General features: G+C 49.8%; 1 protein-coding gene across 1 annotated transcript; it reads left to right on the top strand.

Annotated features, from left to right (window-relative positions):
- The first annotated feature begins 18833 nt into the window (after window positions 1-18833).
- Window positions 18834-21524, top strand: LOC117650905 (probable cardiolipin synthase (CMP-forming)). Its single transcript, XM_034394547.1, has 8 exons — window positions 18834-18948; window positions 19131-19220; window positions 19459-19773; window positions 19858-19995; window positions 20137-20266; window positions 20339-20424; window positions 20685-20845; window positions 21323-21524. Exons 2-8 carry the CDS (start codon window positions 19137-19139, stop codon window positions 21432-21434), a joined length of 1026 nt encoding a protein of 341 aa, XP_034250438.1. The 5' UTR covers window positions 18834-18948; window positions 19131-19136; the 3' UTR covers window positions 21435-21524.
- Window positions 21525-21532: the final 8 nt, after the last annotated feature.

Below are 21532 nucleotides of genomic sequence, written 5' to 3'. Positions count from 1 at the left end.
ACTGAAAAACCAAACGTGGTCTAGACCACACCACTGGTGTGGTCAAATAGGGGCCATTTTGACCGCAACAGTTGGTGTGGTCTAGACCACGTTTGGGCACGTTTGGTGTGGTCTAGACCACGTTTGGTGTGGTCCGTCTAGACCACGTTGGTGTGGTCTAGACCACACCAACTGATGCGGTCAAAATGGCACCCATTTGACCACACCAGTTGGTGTTTCAGAAACCCCGTAGAAGTTTGAAGGTATGCAACCCGCTCGCCGTCGTGCGGGCGGGCTTGCCTACGCGCTGGTCGGCGGGCGCCGGAGCGATCGTGGGTTGCCACTAGTTGCCACTCGTCCACTGGTGCAGCTGGGTGACGTCCCCCTTCCCCTCGCCGCTCCGGTTGCGCTCGGCTTGCCCGGTCAGCTGTCACAGGTGGCGCTAACGTCGTCTATCGGCCGCCAATCAAACCATCTCGGATGATGTCGCTAGCTGGCGAACCACCGATCGGCGAATGTTTGCGAATTTAGCGACATCAGTCTAGATGGTTGGATTGGCGGCCGATAGACGACGTTAGCGCCACCTGTGACAGTAGACCGGGCCAGCCGAGCGCAACCGGAGCGGCGAGGGGAAGGGGGACGTCACCCAGCTGCACTAGTGGACGAGTGGCAACCCATGATCGCTCCGGCGCCCGCCGACCAGCGCGTAGGCAAGCCCGCCCGCACGACGGCGAGCGGTTTGCATACCTTCAAACTTCTACGGGGTTTCTGAAACATCTGGTACAATGTCATCATTTGATTTGGTGACATCCTTGTAAGGAAAATTAGCCTTGAAATTGTCATCAAGTGACGACTCAAATTTTCACAGTGTAAGGGCGTAAATCGTTTTATGCCCTTGGGAAGGGCGTGAATGCGGTATGGGACTTTTAAGCAAAATTTTAATGCCCTTTCAAAAGGCTTTAACGATTCACGCCGCTTCAGAGCATAATTTTGATGCCTTTGTTTCACCTGCAGAGGGAACGCAATTGGCGGTGTTATTTTGTATCTCCTGTGTTAGGCGGCATCTAAATGGCGCGTCATTGGCGGTTATGATTAGTACCGCATTTTTCTTACAGTGTATATTTTACCGCGAATAGAAAGGCGGTATACAGAATTTTACCGTCTTTGCAGCACCATGTGTGCGCCAATACAATTTGGAGTGTTGTATCGCATTTGCTTTAATTATGAATCATCAATGTGTGATAAAATTGTCATCATTAAGCCCCCCCCCCCCCGGGCAAGCCAAACCCCGCACTGCCCCACCAACCCTCGCCTAGCCCACGCCCAAGGAGAACAGAATTGTCACGAAAAGGTCATCGTGAGCTTATTTGGGGTCACGTGTGACCTCATATGTGCTCAAATCGTGACGAAAATCTATCACCTGCAGCTCCCGGTGACCTTTTCGTGACGATTCCGTTCTCCTTCTGGGGCGCTGCCCCACCCAACCTTCTCTACCCCACGCTGCCCCACCCCACCCTACGTCTTAATCTGTTAATGCGCCTATCTTTTGAGCTATGTGTTGTACTTTCCTAAACTCGCTGCAGATCCCGACGACTGCTGCTGCTGACTCCGCTGTCGCTGCAGTCATCGGGTCGGGCGGAGCGTGGCGGAGCGTGGCGGATCGGCGCTGCCTTGGGGCGTGCGTCGCGGCGTTGGTCGCAGAGCTCAGGGCCCTCTGAGCGCAAGGGGGCATCTCGGCCGTGGTGGAGGTGGTCGTCAGCGACTCCGGCCAGGTCGGCATCCAGGTGAGTCAGCGACGGGAGCCCCGGGACCTGCATCGTTTCCTTGTCACTCCAGTGGCGCTCCGTTTTGAACGCCAAATTGTGGTGTCCCAAGCCGCTCGAGCTCTAAATTTTGTCGTTCCGTAGGAACAATCCGGTCCTAGTGCACTGTGAAAAAAATCTCATTCAACGAACGTTAATGAAAGCAGATGATACTTGTTTGCTTTTCTTCTACGGGGTAGTATGGGCTCATTCTAAAGATGGCATTTAAAATTGTGTACCGAGCGATCTGACCGGTGTGGGTACTATACTCTGACCAGAAAACGAAGAGCCGTGGGTCCTCGCGGTCGAGGGCTGCCTGCAATGCTATCCAAGGCGGCAGATGCCATAAACCGCGAGGACTCAGGGCTCTTCGTTTTCTGGTCAGAGTATAGCGCCAGGCCTGCGCCCAGCAGTGGCCTGCACCGCCCGCCGCGACCCCAGCGCGCCGAGCCGGCCCGAACCGGCAGGCATTGTTGGTAGCCAGCGGGGCGGTCTGGGGCGGACGCGCAGCAGCAAGCAGCATCAGCGAAATCGGGTCCCCTTCTATGGTATTCTTCTGACTCGACACTGCAATGATAGCGGCGCATCATCTTAACTCATGTCTTTTGACGCTGGTACAAGTTCGAGTATCGTCCTAAGGACTAGTGCCTCACCGGAAAACGTTATTGCCTTCCTGGCGATGGACATAAAGATCGGCCAAAATTGTCGCGATCTTTGGATATTGCCAAACCAGGCATTAAACCGGTCTGTACCCTGCTTTGTTCACATTATTGCCAACGTCGCTGGCTAATTTTTAGCTACAGAAAGATGCCAAATTTTGGCATCTTTTGTGATCGCCGTGAAGGCCAACTGGAGCTTTTCTAAGCCGTTAGGCGATCTCTGACGCAAAAAGGCTAAATATTGCCTTTGGATTCTACAGTGTCATACTGCTCGGCGCCTCACATCTTGAGAGTACTTACTAGCATGCTGACACATTATCCTAACTACTATTTCTGTTTTATGTAGGTCTCAATGCATAATGTATCATCTGCTAAAAATCTGAAATTTCAGTACAATTTGTTCAGATTTTTTGCAGTCTGGACCGGTAATTCAGATAGTTGCTTTCAATTTTCAGACTAGGAAGGCAGCACAGAGCGTGAGCGCCATCCGGCGCCATCCTGACCAGCAGCCGGCGAGCCAGGCAGCCAGCCAGGCAGCCAGCCAGCAGACAGTGGCAAGCGGTAAGTGATTCGGATTATACTTCGAACACCCTCCATGTTCCCGACCGTCATACAGTGAGCCCTCGTTGTTTATCCCGTTTCGTCCCACGTTCTTTGTACCTGTCATCCCCTCCACCTTGGCTCCGGCCAGGCCCCGCCCCCGCCGGCCGGTCGACCGGCGCTATGACCCTCTTCAGGTAGGGATTACGCCACCATCCCTCGGTAATTGTCTGCTGAAACTCCCGACGCCGGGAAAAACAACGAGGGCTCACTTTTCCAACAATAACAATGGAGGGACTCCCAGTGCCGCAGAGCAGGGAAGGTATAGATGTCAAAACTCAAAATATGACAGTTAATTCTGAAAAAAAAATCCCCCCCCTCCTCGAAAAAAAGATGGGGTTGCGTAAACGTCCCTTGAATGGGGATTTTTTTCCTAAGGGGTAAACAACATGCCTCTGCGGGTCAGAACGTTTCTTTTGGCCTAAACTATCGATGTGCAAAGCGGCATCGCATGCGGAAAAGTGCAGGATGCCATCAAAAATTCTTTGACTATCAGCGGCCACTAACAGGCGGGCCACACCGGGCCACACTCGGGCCTAACAGCAGGGCGTGCTAACTTAACATTTATTGAGATTTTGAGTGCCTTTATCTCGTCAACGACAAAAGGTAAAAAAGTTATGCACAGGGTAACTTAAATTTAAAATTTGATTTTGAATTTAAGTTATTCCATGCATAACTTTTTTATTTCCAGCCGTTTACGAAATAAAATGTCAAAAATCGCAAATAAATGTTAAGTTAGCACGCCTTGCCTAACAGGTCCAAGCTCAGTCAGCGGCGGCACGATCCCTGCCCCTCCCCCTCCCCCACAGCCGTGTGAGTGCGCGACGGATGCCGGCCAGACCTCCGGTTTCACTTCGGGCATACGCATAATTTCCTAATTGCAACGGGCCACTTAACGCGAGGATGCCCAATTCGGTGGCTAATCACATAAATACTCACTACCCGAAAAAGTTATTTTCGGTTCTAGGGCGGGACGCCCCGCAGTGTGTCAGCCACTTGAAACTCTAAGAGGGACCGGCCGCAGCCCTTGCAGCCCGCGCGGCCCCCGACACCCAACACTTGAGATAAGCAAAGAGTAGCGCGCACAGCCGACGCGCGGTGTCTCGAGAGGGGCAGGGGGTTTGGACGAGGAAGGAACAGCTTCCCACATTCATTGTACAAAATTTGACCACACTCCACATTCAGGAGCCAAAATCGCCTGTAAGTAGGCAACATGTGTGGCAAAAACACCAGAAATCTTGCACATTCTTGCACATTCACACAATCATTGTACTCAAAATTTTACAGTGGGTCACCCCTCGGGGTTGGGGGCCGCCACACGATGCGTGCCACGCACTGAAGTTTCGTTTCATGTGCATGTGTAGACGGACTGCTGAGAAGCGCGGCATGTGGAGGGGGTCGCGGGCGAGGGGTCGGCAACTTCCCTTGGCCGTGTACGAGGGAGTATACGTATATTACCAGTAATATAGGTAATATATGTGTAATATAAAGTAATACGAAGTAATATATAGTAATATAGGGGTATTATAGAAGCGAAATTGTGGTAATATGCAAGTAATATATGGTAATATACAGGTAATATACGGGTAATATAGCCACCGCGTACGAAGTAATATATGAGTTGCCGACCCCTCGGTCGCGGGGCTCTGCGCGACGCATGCCACGCACTCCGTAGATAGCTGCGTGTGGAGGCGATATGCCGCGCCGGGGTCCCGTCGATTGCGGACATACCTGAGGTGCCCAGGCCTGGGTCCCGTCGATTGCGGACATGGAGGGAGAAACGGGAGGATTATGCGGGAAAAAAGAGAAATTGTCGATTGCGGACATTATCAGGTGTGTGCGTTGTGTTGCCTACCTTTCCGGCGCTCGCATGCCTGGGCCGCTCAGCTGAGCTTTGAAAAAAGGGGGTCGACCGACTAAAAATTTTTACTTAAGTTTTCGATAGGTCTTGGCAAGACCTCTTCAACGAGGGGTCGGAAGGGGGGTCCAGGAGCCCGCCTTCATGAGTTATGGGAAAAAGTGCGACGGACTCGTTTTGCGCTCCTGCTGTGCCTCTATTGCAAGGAGTTGCAGTAGCATGGCAAATATGGGTATTTTCGGAATGAGGGCTAAGAGACAAAAGAAATAGGCATATTCTAAGGACAGTTGGAGTAAAAAGTGTAAGGACTTTTGCATATTGTGAATAGAAGGGCGGGTCTAAGTCACGATGGTACATCGATAACTTTGCTTTACCCGCTCACGGGGTGTGTGATGCGAGCGGGCCGAAGGCCCGGGCCTTCGACTGGCCAAGTTGGGTCTGATGCGAGGGCCGAAGGCCCGAGAAAAGGCCGCCGGCAGGCCAAGCTGGGCCGGCCCCCTGTCGAACCGAGTTGCCGGCGCAGCGAAGCGGAGCTGGCAACTCGGTTCGACGGAAGGGCGGGCCCTAGCTTGTTTAACAGTGTGGGCGCAAATGCAAAACAAAAAGCACCCACATATCGCACTGTTTTCCCTTCCTTTTCTTTGAGTGAAGGTAAAACCAGTCACAATAGCGTACTTATTGCCAAACATTGACTGCCCGAAACACACGCGAAACTTGTCCACTTCACTGTCCAGTTCACTGCACATCACACTCGTTCGTCGCCTGATTGACTGGGCGAGCCCTCAGGTGTGAGCAGGAGACAGACTGCTCAGGCAGACCGAGTGGAGGCAAGGCAAACACTCGCCGCGGAGGCAGGCAACACAACGCACACACTAGGTGATGTCCGCAATCGACAATTTCCCTTTTTCCCCGCAAAATCTCCCGTTTCTCCCTCTTTGTCCGCAATCGACAGTCCAGGTGCACAGCCCCCCAGGTATGTCCGCAATCGACGTACACTCGCCACAATTGTCTCACACTAATCCACAATCGTCCCAAATGACGCCAAAATGGTCTAGAATGACGTCACGATCGTGTCGGTGCCGCCGTGCCGGTCTCCATATAATTGGCGCCACTGTTGTCACTGATCCGCCGGGGAAGCCCTTGTGCCGCCACTTCGGCCGCCACTTGGAGCGTCCCCTGAAGACCTTTGTCGGGAAGCTGATAAGAACAGCGTTCGATCGCGGGCGACGCGACGGCGCTCCAGGAAGGCGGGGAAGAGGGGGAAGTCTTGCCGTGCGGCTTGTGGTTGTGCGGGCACAGTAATTGAGATGTCGCGGCGCAGCGCGCTCCGGACGGAGAGAGAGAGAGAGAGAGAGAGAGAGAGAGAGAGAGAGAGAGAGAGAGAGAGAGAGAGAGAGAGAGAGAGAGAGAGAGAGATCCGGACACCAAGTAGGTTCGAGACTGGAGCTTGGAGCTCCTCGGGCCTCGAAAAAATAACCACTTCCTCCTTCGCCTGGACGGCAACCAGGCGCTGATCAGTGGCGGATCCAGAGGCGGCCTATGGGGGGGGGGCAAAGAGACCCAGAGACCTCAACGCCACATTGGGGGTCATCGTGAAGGGGCAGGAAGAACGTCATCGGGGACCTCACGGCGTTGCCGACGACGTTACTTAAGTTCGGGTGATGATATTTTGACTGCCCAAAATTGAGTGACCGCCGGCTTGTCACCCAAAAGTTGAGCGACGATGCACGCGTCACTCAATGAAAGTGCGATGGTGGTGACTCCTTTCATTCTCGGTGGACTCAGTGGCCCAGGCTTCCTCGACATCGTGTCACGACACTGTAGCCACACCGTCACGACACTGCCACGACACCGTCACGACACCGTCACGATGGCGGCACTCTTCCAAAAATGTCCTGTAAATGCCGTTAATTTATTACCAGTTTTCACTGTAGGTCAATTCACAGCGTTTGCTGTGAACTAGTTCACGGCATTCACTGTGATCTCGGTTACAGTGTTCACTGTGATCTGGTCCCCAGTAAACACTGTGAGTTTGACGCCGCTGAGCACCGAAGTACTGCAAATCAGGCTCCCATTCACGGCGTTACTGGGGGCCACCGACTCTCAGTGACAGCGTACACGAGATTACGTGGATTGACGGAACTAGTTTACAGGCATTACGCGTGAAATTTGCGATAAGATGCAGTTCAAAACGTTGAAGAAGTAGCTTTCAAAAGATGTCTTTGGCTCTATAATCGTATTACAACGTATTGAGATGCGATTTGGTGCGTTGTGTTGGGCTCGACGTCGCCCACTCTTATCCATCTGAAGTCACCACTTTTTCAATTCAGAAGATGTCGATAAAGTGCTCCAAAGGGTCATTTTGACGTCCGGCATGGCCCCCGTCCATAATTCAAAGATTCGATGCTTATATTTCAGCTAATATGGAACGTAGAACGATCTGAGAAGATATTCGGAACTTTATTATTTTATCTATCAGACACATGTACTGAACTCGTTTTTACGAGCTCGATTTGGGGCAATCTGTAAACGCAAAATGTCCTCCGTGGTTGACTTTGCGGAACGTTACATGTGAATTATCACGGTTTCTCGCGTTGTACTCCACTGATAGTTCTCGCCTTGTCGTCAGATTAATTGTAGAATTTTTGCCTCGAGGTCGCAACGGGAACTCTAGAATCAATTGAAAATCACCACTTTTTCAATTCAGAAGATGTCGATAAAGTGCTCCAAAGGGTCATTTTGTAACGTTCCGGCATGTCCCCCGTCCATAAATTCAAAGATTCGATGCTTATATTTCAGCTAATATGGAACGTAGAACGATTCTGAGAAGATATTCGGAAACTTTATTATTTTATCTATCAGACACATGTTACTGAACTCGTTTTTACGAGCTCGATTTGGGTGCAATCTGTAAACGCAAAATGTCCTCCGTGGTTGACTTTGCGGAACGTTACATGTGAATTATCACGGTTTCTCGCGTTGTACTCCACTGATAGTTCTCGCCCTTGTCGTCAGATTAATCTGTAGAATTTTTGCCGTCGAATGGTGCAAACGGGAACTCTGAGAAGTTAATAGAAAGCTCAGAATCTTGTTTTATAGGTTATGTTTCGGTAGTGTCCGACCATGATTTTGAAATGCTTTTCTGTTCCCCGGGCAAGTTCTAGACCAAACAGAGATATGATTCTATCGGGACGTGTTGAGGAATCTTAAAACAGGAGCTCACACCAAATGGCGTGTTTTAATTCATAGCAAGAGGCCTGTTTGAATGACAATGTAACGTTCCGTATCCCGCTGTTTTCTGTAACGTTCCGTGTCTTTCCCCTATACTTTTGATAGGGGCTTTTTGGTCTTTCTGCAATATTGCACCGGGAGCTTCGACTGCGTTCAGATATAAGTCGTGGGATGTCTCTGAATAAATTGGCCGAGAAAAAAGCCGACTTTTCCACATTTTTTTCTTGCGGTTCTATGGCCTTCAAAAGTGCCCCGAATTTTGGCAACTGCTCATAACAGCAAACATTGGTAATAAATTAACGGCGTTTGACAGGACATTTTTTGTAGAGTGGGCGACGGTTCGCAAATGTTCGCATCTCAACTTATCGCACCCCAAGAAATGAAAAATCGTTACTTGTGCAATGAACAACGTGTAACATTTAGCCCAGAAACCCAATAGAAAATCAAAGGTACACTCTTTTTTAACGAATGTGACGTCACATTCCCACTCCACTGCAAAACTGTCTTCTTAGTACACACTTACAAATACGCATGCTTGGCAAGTGCACACTTACAAACGCCTATACTTAGCACGGAGTTATCTGCCGCCAATCATTCGTTTGTGTGTACTTGGCCAACTATGCGATTACAAGTGTGTCCTTACAAGCATGCATTTGTAAGTAAGTACACACTAAATGTTATGTACAATTTTGTACGAGACATCACAGTTTTTTGTGCACACGAAATTTTCGTACAATTTTTGTACGAAAAACTGCACAAATTTCCCCTTTTTGTGCAAAATTTCGTACAAATTTGTACGAAAAGTTCGTGTGCACAAAAAACTGTGATGTCTCGTTCAAAATTTGTACAAAAACATTTGGTGTGTAGACAGTTAGGTTTGTCGTGTGTGTGGGGCTACGTCGCGGCGGCCGGGAGGCGTCTCGTCGCTCTGTCTCTCTCGCACCACCGCGGCGCCGCACAGTGGGACGAAACGCGTAAAAAGCGGCGAGAAGTGGCATTTTGAAAATTGAACGGCAGGGTCCAACAAACTCGTCGATGTTTATTGGAAACGCCTTGGCTATGCGTGACACTTATCAGTTTTACAATATATGACCCGAGCGAGCCACAGCGGAGCGCCAAAGATGACGCATTTTCAGCTTTTCGTTCACTTATAACAATAGGTGTTCAGTGTTCGCTCTGGTGGCCGCCCTATTCAAGATAAACGTGTCAAATTTTATGTTTTTGGAAAGCTGACAGCCTCACCAATGTTATTCAGCAGTAAGATTTACTCTTGGGTCACCCGGATAAAAGTACATTGCCGCTAAAATTGCTACAAAATTGGCGTCTGAACGATTTTTACAGTGCGATAAGTTGAGTTGCGAACATTTGCGCACGGTTCTGTGACTTGTCGGTGATAAGGCAGCCAGTCCACTTTGGACTCCATGCCACCGAATGTTTCGGAATGTTTCGCGTTTTGAGAAAATCGCCTCCAAAAGTGCGTTCTAGACGAAACCCGAAAAAAGTGGCGATAATTTTGGGATGCTCCGATCGTCTCCCAAATAGCTACCTGGTGGTTTTGGGGGATGAGAAACTCGTTGCCGTCAACGTCGACAGCCGGAAATGAACGCCAGGGGCAGATCCAGCATTCAAGGAGGGGGTTTACCGTTCGGAGCCCACGGAACGATGCCAAAATCGCTACACCGGGGTTTTTGGAGATGAGTAATTCGTTCCTGTCAACGTCGAAAGCCGGAAACGAACGCCAGGGGCGGATCCAGCAATCAACGAAAGGGTTAAACTAGATCCGCCCCTGGAGTTCGTTTCCGGCTTTCGACGTTGACGGAAACGTCAAAAAAAACCCGTGAAGCGATTTTAGCATCGTTCCGTGCACTCTGAAGAGTTCACCCCCTCCTGGAATGCTGGATACGCCCCTGGCGTCTGTTTTCGGCTTTATAATTTGACGGATTCGAGTTTCTCATACCCCAAAACCCCCGGGTAGTGATTTTGGAGACGATCGGAGCATCGCAGAATTATCGCCACTTTTTTCGGGTTTCGTCCCACTGTGGCCGCGGCTGGCCTCGGCCCGGCCCGTGAGTGCGACGGAGACAGACAGCCCGGCCGCGGGGCGTGGCGGCGGCGGCGCGGCGGGGCCGCCTGGCGGGGCCGCCTGCGAACAGCGGGGTAGGCCGGCCCGCCGAGCACGCCTGCCGGGCGCGTTGCCTACGCCGTGCCAGTCGGGCGCTTCGCTGCACTACTCGCCCACTGCTCGCCCACTGCTCGCCCACTGCTCGCCCACTGCTCGCCCCATTCGCCACATTCCGTCGCTCTGTCTCTCTCGCACTCGTGGGGCGTGCCGTTGCGGTGGGAGAGAGACAGAGCGACGAGAACGATCCTTCGAAATCAGGCGGAAGGCCGAAGCCAGCGCCGCATTCCTGACTCGCCGAACCGCGCTCTTCGCTCCGTCTCTCTCGCACTCATGGGGCGTGCCGCTGCGGTGCGAGAGAGACAGGCAGCCCCGCTGCAGCCCGTTCGAATGGCGGCAGCCCGACCAGCGCCTCGATATGCTGCGGTTCCCTTGCGCGGCGCTGTGGGAAAAAATCGGAAAAAAATCGCAGTAAATCCTGTAGTGATTAGTACAGCCGCGAGTACAGCTGTCACTGTAGTTCAGAGTACAGGATTTACTGTACTTTTTTTACAGGATCTACTGTACTTTGTACGGGATTTATCGTACCACGGGAGTGGAGTACACTCTCAGCCGTTTACTGACTATTTCTCATTAGCAGACGTATTTCTGTAAGCAACTATAATACTTAGTATTAAGTTCTTAAATACTTAAAAATTTCTTTGTAATTTACTAAGAAAACGGTAATATCAGTACAGTAATTAGCAATTGCTAAGTAATACTGACAAAAAATACTAAGTATTATGGTTGCTTACAGAAATGCGTAAGCCAATGAGAAAAAGTCAGTAAAAGGCTGAGAGTGTACGAAATATCCTGTACCAGGTGCGGTAAGTACTGTAGCCAGGCACAGTAAATCCTGTGTTCTGAACTACAGTAAATTCCGGCAAAAAAATTAACGGGAGTCCACTGTGGTTTTTTCGCACAGTGGCCGTCCGCACGGCCGACGCATGCTTGGCACCCGACACGTCAAAATTTTGGTTTGGTGGCCGAGAAACGGTCTCCAGGATGTCTCCACGAAGCTTCCACATTGTGTCTCCACGCTGTCTCTAGGACGGCTCGTCATAGAGACTCTCTGGGGACGCAATCGGAGACGGAAAACTCCACGCACTTGAAATGCGGTGCTGTGGAGTTTGTAGTCTCCGCTCTTTAGACGGTTAGGGTTTGCAGTCTCCACTTTTCTAGTGTGGAGTTCTCCTCGTCTGCACCAAGCCAATCGATAAAAGGGTTCCGTGCCCACAGGGGTAGCTACCACTGTTTGCCTACCTTCCACCAGAACTTTGCCCGAAAAAATGGAGTTCGACACAAATCGAGACGAGACTGACGTCACATAGGAGTGGGGGAGGCGGACCGATGGCGGTGATTTCCGCGTATCATTCGTGGAAAAAACTTTTCCGCCATGTCGGGGAAGTTGTGTGTTGCGTTTGCGAAGCGAGGAATTAAGCAAAAAAGCATTCATTTTTATACATTCCACGTTTGGCATTCGAAACGGCCTGCCAATATTGTGGCGAACAAACTAGCCTCTGGTGTGGCAAATGCGCCCCCCCCCTTTTCCTGTCCGTTCACGCAACAACGCCGTGCCACTGATGCTTCTGGCCAGTCCGCGTTTATTGGTTCCCAGTGGAGGTGCCCTTATTTGCATTCTTGCCTGCATCGTCGAACGCAAGCCAGGGACGTCAAAGAACGCCGTGAGGGCAGGCGCGGATCTGGACGTCCGTCTGGGGAGGGGCAAATACGGTGGGCTGCCTACTTTCAGGGGCCGCCCGACAAGGACTTTTAAAAAAATTCTTTTTGAGCTTCTCTTTCTCTCTAAAACATTTGACAGCACCCGACGCCCGACAACGCAAAAACGAAGACAACTAGTCAATGACAGGGCAAATGCGCGATTTTTTTTCAGCAACAGCAAGCCTCCCCCTTTCCCTAAGGTCATATGACCTGAGCCCCCCCCCCCCGGTGTATCCGCGCCTGCCGTGAGGGAGGAGGAAAGAATGCGATAGCGGAGCGTCCCGAGGAGGCAAATTTCGCGCATTCTTTCGGCGAACTGTCGAAAGCACTCTCAGCACGTTACTGACTTTTCGCTCGTTTTGTCAGTACTTATGCAAGTAATTTGTGCAACCATAATTCGTACTTTTCCTTTTCTAAATAACTACTTACGATAATGTACTGACAATTTGGCCTTGTACATAATTTTTACAAAGGAAATTAGTCATACTTACTTAAAAAGAAAATACCAAGTATTCTTGTTGCTTATACAAATAATGAGAAAAAACGTTCATTTTGTCAATTAATTTGAAAGAGTAAGCACTCGGAACTCTTTATTTGACAAATTTCTTACGCATGGTAATTCACGAAAATGTCAATTTTAGTATAACTTTTGGATATCCTAACGTGACATCGTTTGGTGTTTAAGCATGTTCGCAATGTCGGTGGGACACTCATATGTCCGATACCACTTGTGTTGGGTATCATTTTCGTTGTTTTAAGGAGGTGACTTTTGGTGGGATCACAAAACTCTACCCAAAAATTTTTTTTAAAGGGGGGGATTCCGGATCATGTGACGTAAAAGGGGGGCCCCTGAAAACCAAAACGTTGACCGAACGGTGTTAGAGGGGCCATTTTGCCCAACGGGGTGTGGTCTGACCCGTTTCCCAGGGTGTGGTCTAAACCCCCGCCCAAAAAAGGGGTTCAGACCCACCAATGAGGGTAAAATGGCCAAAAGGGGGGCCCCCCCTTTTGGCAGGGGCCTCCTCACCTGCGCCACCCGAACCCGAAACTCAAGGTAAGCAAGAGTGGCGCGCACTGCCGACTGCCGACGCGCCGCTTCTCGAGAGGGGCAGGGGTTCAGGGCAGAGCTGTGCAAACCCATCCGTCTGCATCCGTATCCATCCGCACGGTCCAGGGCGAGCCGGCCAGGCGGTGGCTGTGCGAAGTGCGTGGCCGGCTGACCGTGCATTTGTATAGAAGCTCCCCGCGTCGAAAACTGAATTAGAGCGGACAAAGGAAATCCAATAAAAACACGCAGAGGCCTACTCTTGTCGTCTTGTCTGCGCGGCGGAGTGCCTCAGGGGTCCGCTGCACTATGCGCGCACTCAGGTTGAAGTGTGTGTACGTGTACACTGCTGCGGGGTGTGGCGGGGCGCGCGCGGACGTGGCGTCTTGGCAGGGGAAGGGGCGCGGGGGGCAGCACAGTGGGCCAGAAGACCGGTGGAGGCGGCCAAAACTCCAGACGCGGTTTGAGCTCCAGAGTCGCTAAATGGGACTCTAACCGAACCTGTGACCCCACCAATGGATTGCTCTTCGAACGAAGAATCCATTGGTGGGGTCGCACTCTACCAAAAATGTCCTGTAAATGCCGTTAATTTATTACCAGTTTTCACTGTAGGTCAATTCACAGCGTTTACTGTGATCTGCTCACGGGATTCACTGTGATCTTGTTCGCGGTGTTCACTGTGATCTGGTCCCCAGTAAACACTGTGAGTTTGACGCCGCTAAGCACCGAAGTACTGCAAATCAGGCTCCAATTCACGGCGTTTACTGTGGCCAGATCACAGTGAACACTGTAACCGAGGTCACAGTGAACGCCGTGAACTAGTTCACAGCAAACGCCGTGAATTGCATAACAGCAAACATTGGTAATAAATTAACGGCGTTGACAGGACATTTTTTGTAGAGTGTCACACGTTCGGTTCGAGTCCCATTTAGCGACTCTGCACCGTAAAACGTATCTAGAGTTTTGGCCGCCTCCACCGGTCTTCTGGCCCACTGTGGGCAGCTACGTGATGCGTGCAAGCCAAAGATCGTCAACGGGTGGATCGCGATGGATCGTGCTCCCGAATGTCGGTTCGGGTCGGTTCCGAACCAAACCGAAGCGCCGGTTTTGGCCCAAACCGTTGACCAGCTTCAAGTCCCGGCGGCGCCATAATTTTTTTTCGCGACTTCAGAGCTGCAACCGCAACAAACATTTCACGGCACACATAAATACCGTGGAGATTCTTTTTCAAGAACCTGAAGGGTACCAGAGACCGACAAAAATGCAGGCATCTGCCTGGACTCGAAGCTGGGCCAGTCGCCGGCCGGGCCCACGCCCGCCAGGGCTTGGCTCGGGACCGACCCAGGCCGACGTTGGCGAGCACGATCCAACGCGATCCACCCGTTGACGATCTTTGGTGCAAGCAGCGTCTCGTGACGACAGGCGGGTGGGGAGGGCTGTGCGCAACGCGAGGGACGCACTTCAAGAGTACTAGGTAGCTGGGTTTGGATGTTATACGCCGCGCGCGCAACCCGAGCCCCGCAGCCGCCCTGATTCCACAGGGGGACTCGTCGGCGCAGCGCGGCGCGCTCCACGGCCCTCCGCTCTCCGCTCATAAAATTCTAGACAAGCCAGCCAGGCGCTCGGCCTCGTCTAGGCTGGGCAGCCAGGCAACCACTGCCGGGCCAGCCGGAAACTCGGTACTCTCCGCACTCTGCAAACTCAACAGTACACTCTAGTTACACGCTAACAGAGTGTACTGAGTACACTGTTGAGTTTGCAGAGCACGAGAGTTCAAGCACGCTGATACGTGAACGTGTCATCTGCTAAAAAGTCATAGTAACGTGCTGAGAGTACACTCTACGCTGTACCAATCGAAAAGCGGGCATTGCATGCACTGGCTAGAGCGTGTTTGCAGGCACTCTGCAAACTCAAGTGTGTGCCAGGCATGCACTTCTTGGTCGAGGGGTTACCCACTCCGGGAATCATGTGTACACTCAGTCCGGGAATCATTCGTAAATCTTTTAAAATTTGATGGAAAATCCTCATAGTTTCAATTTAAAGTCATGGTAATCATGTGATACACACAAAAACATTCAAATACAAAGAAAATTATTCGAAAGTTTTCTCTTTTTCTCGTGGATATGTTCTGGGAATCGCGGGAATCCGGAATCGTGTGTACACTAAAACAACGAGTGGGTAACCCCTCGCTTCTTGGTGCATGCCTGCAGGCACACACTTCCTGGTGCATGCCTCAGGCACACACTTGCTTGTATGCATGCACCAAGAAGTGCATGCCTGGCGCAGAGCATGCATCAGGTACAGCATACGCTTTTCGATCTGTAGAGCGATTGAAGTGTGAAGACTGGAAGCTCCACACGCCTGTGGAGAATAATTAGAATAATTACGCTACACCAGTGTGCAATTCTCCTGGTCTGGCAAAGCGGTGGGGGCGTTTTTAGATCAGGGTTTCGCTGCTCGTTTTTGGTCACGCTGTCATTGTCACCCCGGCACTGCCGGAGCTGAGCAGCGCGTTGGCGGCGATACAAAAAGTCTCAATGGTCGCGCGGTCCATGCGCCGGCTCACCCCCGCCTGGCAGCCACGCCGCGCCTCCATCATTCATCGGAGCCGTGGCTAAGCACGACTCCGTGACCAAAAACGGGCAACGAAAGGCCTTGTTAAAAATAGACGACCGCCTGTACACTGATCACGACGAGAGGGTATGCGCTCTCTGAACCTGTGTACCGACTATTACGCTATTACGCTCTATTACGCCACATCGGAATTTAGCTAAAAACGGCCTAAAACACACCAAAATTGATAAAATTTTGACAATTTCAGCTATTACGCGACTATTACAGATAGAGTGAACCGACTATTACGCGAGTGCATACCCCCTCGGATCACGAACTGGCCGGACACAGGGCATTCATTGTGAAGACAGCAGGCGCTGCGTCGCCGGGCTCTGCACAGAGCAGTCGTCTTCCGGGACGAGCCGGGGCTACCGAGTCCACACAGTGCGTCGCCGCGTAGCACGCCAGCGTTGGGAGCTCCACAATTGAAATGCGGAGGTGTGGAACGTGCAGTCTCCGCACTCGGAAGTGCAGAGTTTGTAATATCCTTCCTTTTCAAGTGTGGGGTGTGGACCGTGGAGTTCTCCTCGATTACACCATGCCGGGAGATAGGAAGGGGCTCTAAGGGCGTGAGCTAGGCAGGCGCGGATCCAAGGGGGGGGGGGGGGGGGGGGGAATGGAGGCGTTGCCCCCCCCCCCCTGAAGGCGGCAAAGCCGCCTGAAAGGTAGGCAACTTTCGCGACATCCCCCCTCCCTGAACCCGTCCCTGGATCCGCCCTTGGAGCTAGGCTACCCCACAAGTGCTCTGCAAACTCAAGTGTATGCCAGGCATGCACTTCTTGGTGCATGCCTGCAGGCACACACTTCCTGGTGCATGCCTGGCAGGCACACACTTCCTGGTGCATGCCTCAGGCACACACTTGCCGTCGCTTATGCATGCATACAAGCAAGTGTGTGCCTGAGGCATGCACCAGGAAGTGTGTGCCTGCCAGGCATGCAGAAAAGAAGTGTGTGCCTGCAGGCATGCACCAAGAAGTGCATGCCTGGCACACACTTGAGTTTGCAGAGTGCGGAGACTGCAAAGTCAACACGTCCAAGCGCGGAGAAGCACTCCGCCACAGGGACTGTGGATTCCTTCACACCTGGTTTGACGTTGCTGGAACCGGGCAGCGACAACGTGCTTGTTTACACCTGAGTGAAAATAAATATCGATGCTGTTTGTCGTAGCAGGATTGGAAAGGGCACATGGCCACGGCGAGCTCGCATCTCTGTCGCCGGAACAGTAGCATTTTTTTTAAATCAGTAAAAAGTATTGAAACTGATTGAACGCGGAATTAAAATCGTCGGTTCGTTTCCACCACACTGGTGAAACAAAGACATTAAAATTAAACGATGACGTAACGACACCCCTGGAGCGGCGTGAATCGTTAATGCCTTTTGGAAGGGCATTACAAGTTTGCTTAAAAGTCCTCCCAAGGGCATAAAATGGTTTTCACCCCTAAAGGGCATAAAATGGAGTCCATTGAGGACGTCGACTATTGGTAGGCGGGGCGGGCTGCTCAAAGCTGGTCGCAGAAACCCATTTCCTGACGACCTGGCCACAATGGCATTCGGGGGACTGCTTGCCAGAGCTCGAACTTTTGCGAGGCATCTTGACTGGCTGGCCCGACTGGCGACCACACTCTTAAAAGCCTACGAAGCATTTGCTTCATAACTACGAAGAAAATTAAGAAAGCGTAGAATTGCCTCGTATTGTGAAGAAATGCTTAATATTACGAAGGATTTAAGTTTTTTTTCGTAGATTTGGCAGTGCGTTCATTTTCAGCACGATGCACAAGTGCGAGAGAGACAAAGCGACGGAAACGACTCGCGGAATCAGTCTGCAGCGATGTGTGGGTGGGTTGCCCTCGACACTGAGTGAGTGACACGCGTTTTGTCCCCTCTCTCGCTTGGCGCGTGGCGCCTGGCGCGACTCACTGTCGGTCGGTGTGGCGATACCCCTTGCCTGCCCTGCCGCCGTGTCGCCGCGGTGATTTATTCACCGCAGATTGAGACGGGCAGGTGGAATGGAACGGTGTCGATACCCCGCGTCACTGTCGACCCGCGTCACTGTTGCATTTTTCGACTGCCACTTGCCGCGCCGCGCCTCTACTGTGAAAACACGTGAGAACTCTGCACTTGAAAATGCAAAGGTGTGGAATGTTCAGTCTCCGCATTTGGAAGTGCAGAATTTTGCAGTGTCGACGCTGTAAGTGTAGAGTTCTCCTCATTAGCGCCATGGCTGGAGATATGGCTCTGTGATCTACTCCACACTTGAAGTGAGGAGACTGCAAACTCCACGCGTTCGCGCGGCTTTAGCACGGTTCCAAACTGGTATTCATGGTCTCTATTGATTTTGCACTAATAATGATCTCTTCCACATATTCTTTATTGCATGGTTTCTAATCGTCTGTTAAGCATGTTAAATTGGAGTTAAAACTTTCCTCAAGATCGCAGCAACTGGACATTTCCTCTTGCGCACCCATCTGTGAAAATTAAAGCGAAGCCTCCTCTTCCCCGGTACTGTCAGGCGACTTCAACAGCAACCCCAAGCCTCCGAGGGAGCCGAAGGGCCGAGGCCCTCGTCCGCCCCCTTCCAAGAGGGGTGGAGGCAACCCCGGCAGCTCCACCGGTAGCTCCAACAGCTCTGGCAGTGGCGTAGCCTTACCCGACAGCAAACAGGACAAGTCCGGTGAATGGCACGTCAGCCTGGCGCCAAGATTCCCCCTATCCGCCCCTATCTAAATGCATGGGGGAATTTCCAGCCAGAGTCTGCTCATGCGTACATAGGAAACATGCTTCTAAAGCTAACCAGGGGCAATACATGCCGCTACTGGGTTTACAGCTTTATGGAGTCAAGAGTCAAAAGCCATTCATGGCTTAACCTCTTACACATTACCACCGAGCAAGGTGGTCCATCCTGCTCCGTATGATTTCTCAAGTCCTGGATTGGGCGCCCAGCCACCTCCCGAGAGTTTAGGGCACCGCATGACAAGGAAGAATAGGATTCCCCGTGTGTGCGAGAGAGAGGAATAGCCTATTCTCATTCTCTCGGTAGCGACGACATGCTGGAAGCAGGAAAGTTATACATAGCCTTCGCTGGAAGAAACCCTTTCCTTCTCCCCTTCCTCCTCTCCCCACCCCTCTCGGGCGTCGGCCTTGCACTCCCCCCCCCCCCCCCCCCCCCCCCGAGTCCGCCGGGTGCGACGAAGTTTCTGCTACAACACTCGTGGAAATATCCTTTTTACTTTTGTTTGTGACCGTGATCCCCTCAAGAAAACTGACAGTAATTTGTCAAATTGGCAAGTTTTGTATTCTGTAATGTTTGATGTTATGAACTATTGTTAAATTTCTCTCCCTAGCCCTTTGTTCTTACCTCAGAAGGTTATGTTTACCTGATCTCTTGTGTATCAGAATCTTACGTCCGTGTAACACAAAGAAGAGAAGCTGAATGCTTTTGTAATTTATTTTAATTTTCTTGCAGACAATTATGGAGGGGCATTTCATGAAAGTGTGTTTGAGGGCTTGTTCGCTGTTGAGATGTAGCAATTTAAATATTGTTGCTGTATCTGCGGTAAGTTAAATGTAGCATGGTATGAAATATTGCATGTCACTAGACCAAAGGTGTGTCCTTTAAGTGCATACTTTCACTCCATTGTTGATCCCTTGGACATGATTTTACTAATTCCTGATTGATCAAGAAATTTTAAAAACCTTGAACTGCTACCTTTTTTTGTTTGCCTGGGACCTTATTTACTCCACAGCATTCTAATAATTTGACTAATGTTACCATTTAAATTAAAAATTTTCAGGTGGGCCAAAGAGCTGCTGCATCACAGCATGAAAGTGTTGTGAGGTTGTCCCGTATGCTGAGCTCGGACCATAGGAAACGTGTGATTGCAAGTAATAATGTTCCTGGTCGTCAGAACAGGCAAAATGGATTCCTTGAAAGTGTATTACCAAATCAGAAGCATTTGAGATTGAAACAGACTCAGAATCGCATAAGGGAAACTCAGGATAAAATTAAGAAAACTCAGCAGCGTTTTAAGGAGTCTAAACAACGCATCCTAAATGACATCAAGGACACTAAAACCATGATGAAAGAACGAATGGAAGACATTATAGAAGTAAGGCGCTTTTTTGCGGTTTGTTATGTATCTTTTGGTCGTAGAAAAACGGCTTTAATCTAGACAATGATCTTTTATTTCTAGCGTGAAAACATATATACCATACCTAATGTCTTATGTGTCACAAGAATTGTGTTTTCACCATACCTAGGATATTTAATTATTCAATCAGATTTCAATTTGGCACTTGGGCTGCTGGTTGTAGCAGGTGTTACTGATGCGGTGAGTTTTGTACCAACTGTTATTTATCATAAGGTCTGAAAATGAAGGATTATATTTTCACTTTTCTGCCAATTCTGCTTCTGTCCATCCAGCCTGCGTTCAGGGCCTTTTTAGTTTCACATTTATGATTTTTAATTGCAGTTAGATGGGTGGATTGCCAGAACATGGAAAAGTCAGTCCTCCAAACTGGGAAGCTTCTTAGACCCAATGGCAGACAAGGTTTTAATTGCGACACTGTTTCTTTCACTGACTTATGTTGATCTCATTCCCAGTAAGTAAACTAAGTCTCAGTCTCTGACCTTTAAATAGCATGTTTGAGAATGTTTGGTTTCTTTTGTTTCAGTTGCCTTAACTTCCCTGATAGTGGTTCGGGATGTGGCCCTTGTGGCTGCTGGGTCTTACATTCGGTACAAGTCCTTGCCAGCTCCAGTAAGCTTTTCCCATTACGGTTTCATTTTCAGTCCAAAGCTGGGTATGGCAAATAGCCCAGGAGTAAAAGGCTTTTAAGCTCTTGCCTCTTAAGGTGGATCATTGGAGCAAAAAATACGATTTAGTGGAATTTTTATTTTTTGTTTGTAAAAGGTTTTTAGCAGGATTTCACTCTGGGCAATGACACCAGCTTTGACTGATTTTTAAATTTTTGTTTCAAGTTAATCTTTCTAATACCCATTTTTGTTCACGTTCATCAGCATACATTCAGAAGATATTTCGATGCTACTCATGCAACTGCTCAGCTGGCTCCAACAAATATTAGCAAGTTTAACACAATGGTTCAGCTGGCATTGGTAGCATTCACATTAGGCGCTCCTGTCTTCCAGTATGTGGATCACGCAGCTCTCCATGGACTATGGTAAAACATTGTTTTTTTTTTTTAAATTGAATCAAACTATAAGTGATAACAATAATGTCGCGTGTATCCCTTTTCTATCTGTTCTTTACACTCTCTGGTTGCAAGGAGTAATAAAGTGACACATGTTAAGCCCAGTAAATACAGGACCATGAGAGGTAAAATTACTTTTCCTTGACTTATAGTCTTTGTTATCTCTAAAAAAATTTCTAACTTGAATTTTGTCAGACGATCTGTCTCCTCACAAGTTTGAGATTGTGTAGTTGACAATTTTTTTAAATAACTTACAAATGTGTCACATTGAGAAAATTTTATAGCATTGTAAGAGTCTGAGCCCTGTAACATTATTTGTCCAGTTTACAGTTAAAATATTGTTAAACGTGCATCATTATGCCACCGGCTGAGTGCAAAGGACAAACCATACTTGTGTTTTGCTCCTATTTCTAGCTTAATTGTTTTCAATGAATTTGTCTCATTTAGGTATCTAACAGCTGGAACCACTGTTGCATCTGCTTTGAGTTATGCATTTTCAAAAGGAACATACAAGTTTCTTAAAGTGAAGAGACCATCAAGATCATCAAAACCATCATAACAAGCCTGTAACTCTAAACTGCAGAAGCATATGATTGGATATACATGTACGTAAATTTTTGAGGTGATAAGAAATAGTTTTCTACAATCAGAGGAATG

This window comes from Thrips palmi, unplaced genomic scaffold (assembly GCF_012932325.1).
Source record: "Thrips palmi isolate BJ-2018 unplaced genomic scaffold, TpBJ-2018v1 HiC_scaffold_5, whole genome shotgun sequence".
NCBI lineage: Eukaryota > Metazoa > Arthropoda > Insecta > Thysanoptera > Thripidae > Thrips > Thrips palmi.
The sequence above is the reverse complement of the archived record's forward strand: the minus strand, read 5'-3'. Positions and strand labels throughout refer to the sequence as shown.

Excerpts from the sequence above, each read along its gene's own strand:
- LOC117650905 (XM_034394547.1), top strand. The coding sequence starts at position 19,137 with ATGGAGGGGCATTTCATGAAAGTGTGTTTGAGGGCTTGTTCGCTGTTG. Across the intron at positions 20,425-20,684 it reads ACAAGTCCTTGCCAGCTCCA|CATACATTCAGAAGATATTT; the intron begins GTAAGCTTTTCC and ends CACGTTCATCAG. Across the intron at positions 20,846-21,322 it reads GCAGCTCTCCATGGACTATG|GTATCTAACAGCTGGAACCA; the intron begins GTAAAACATTGT and ends TGTCTCATTTAG.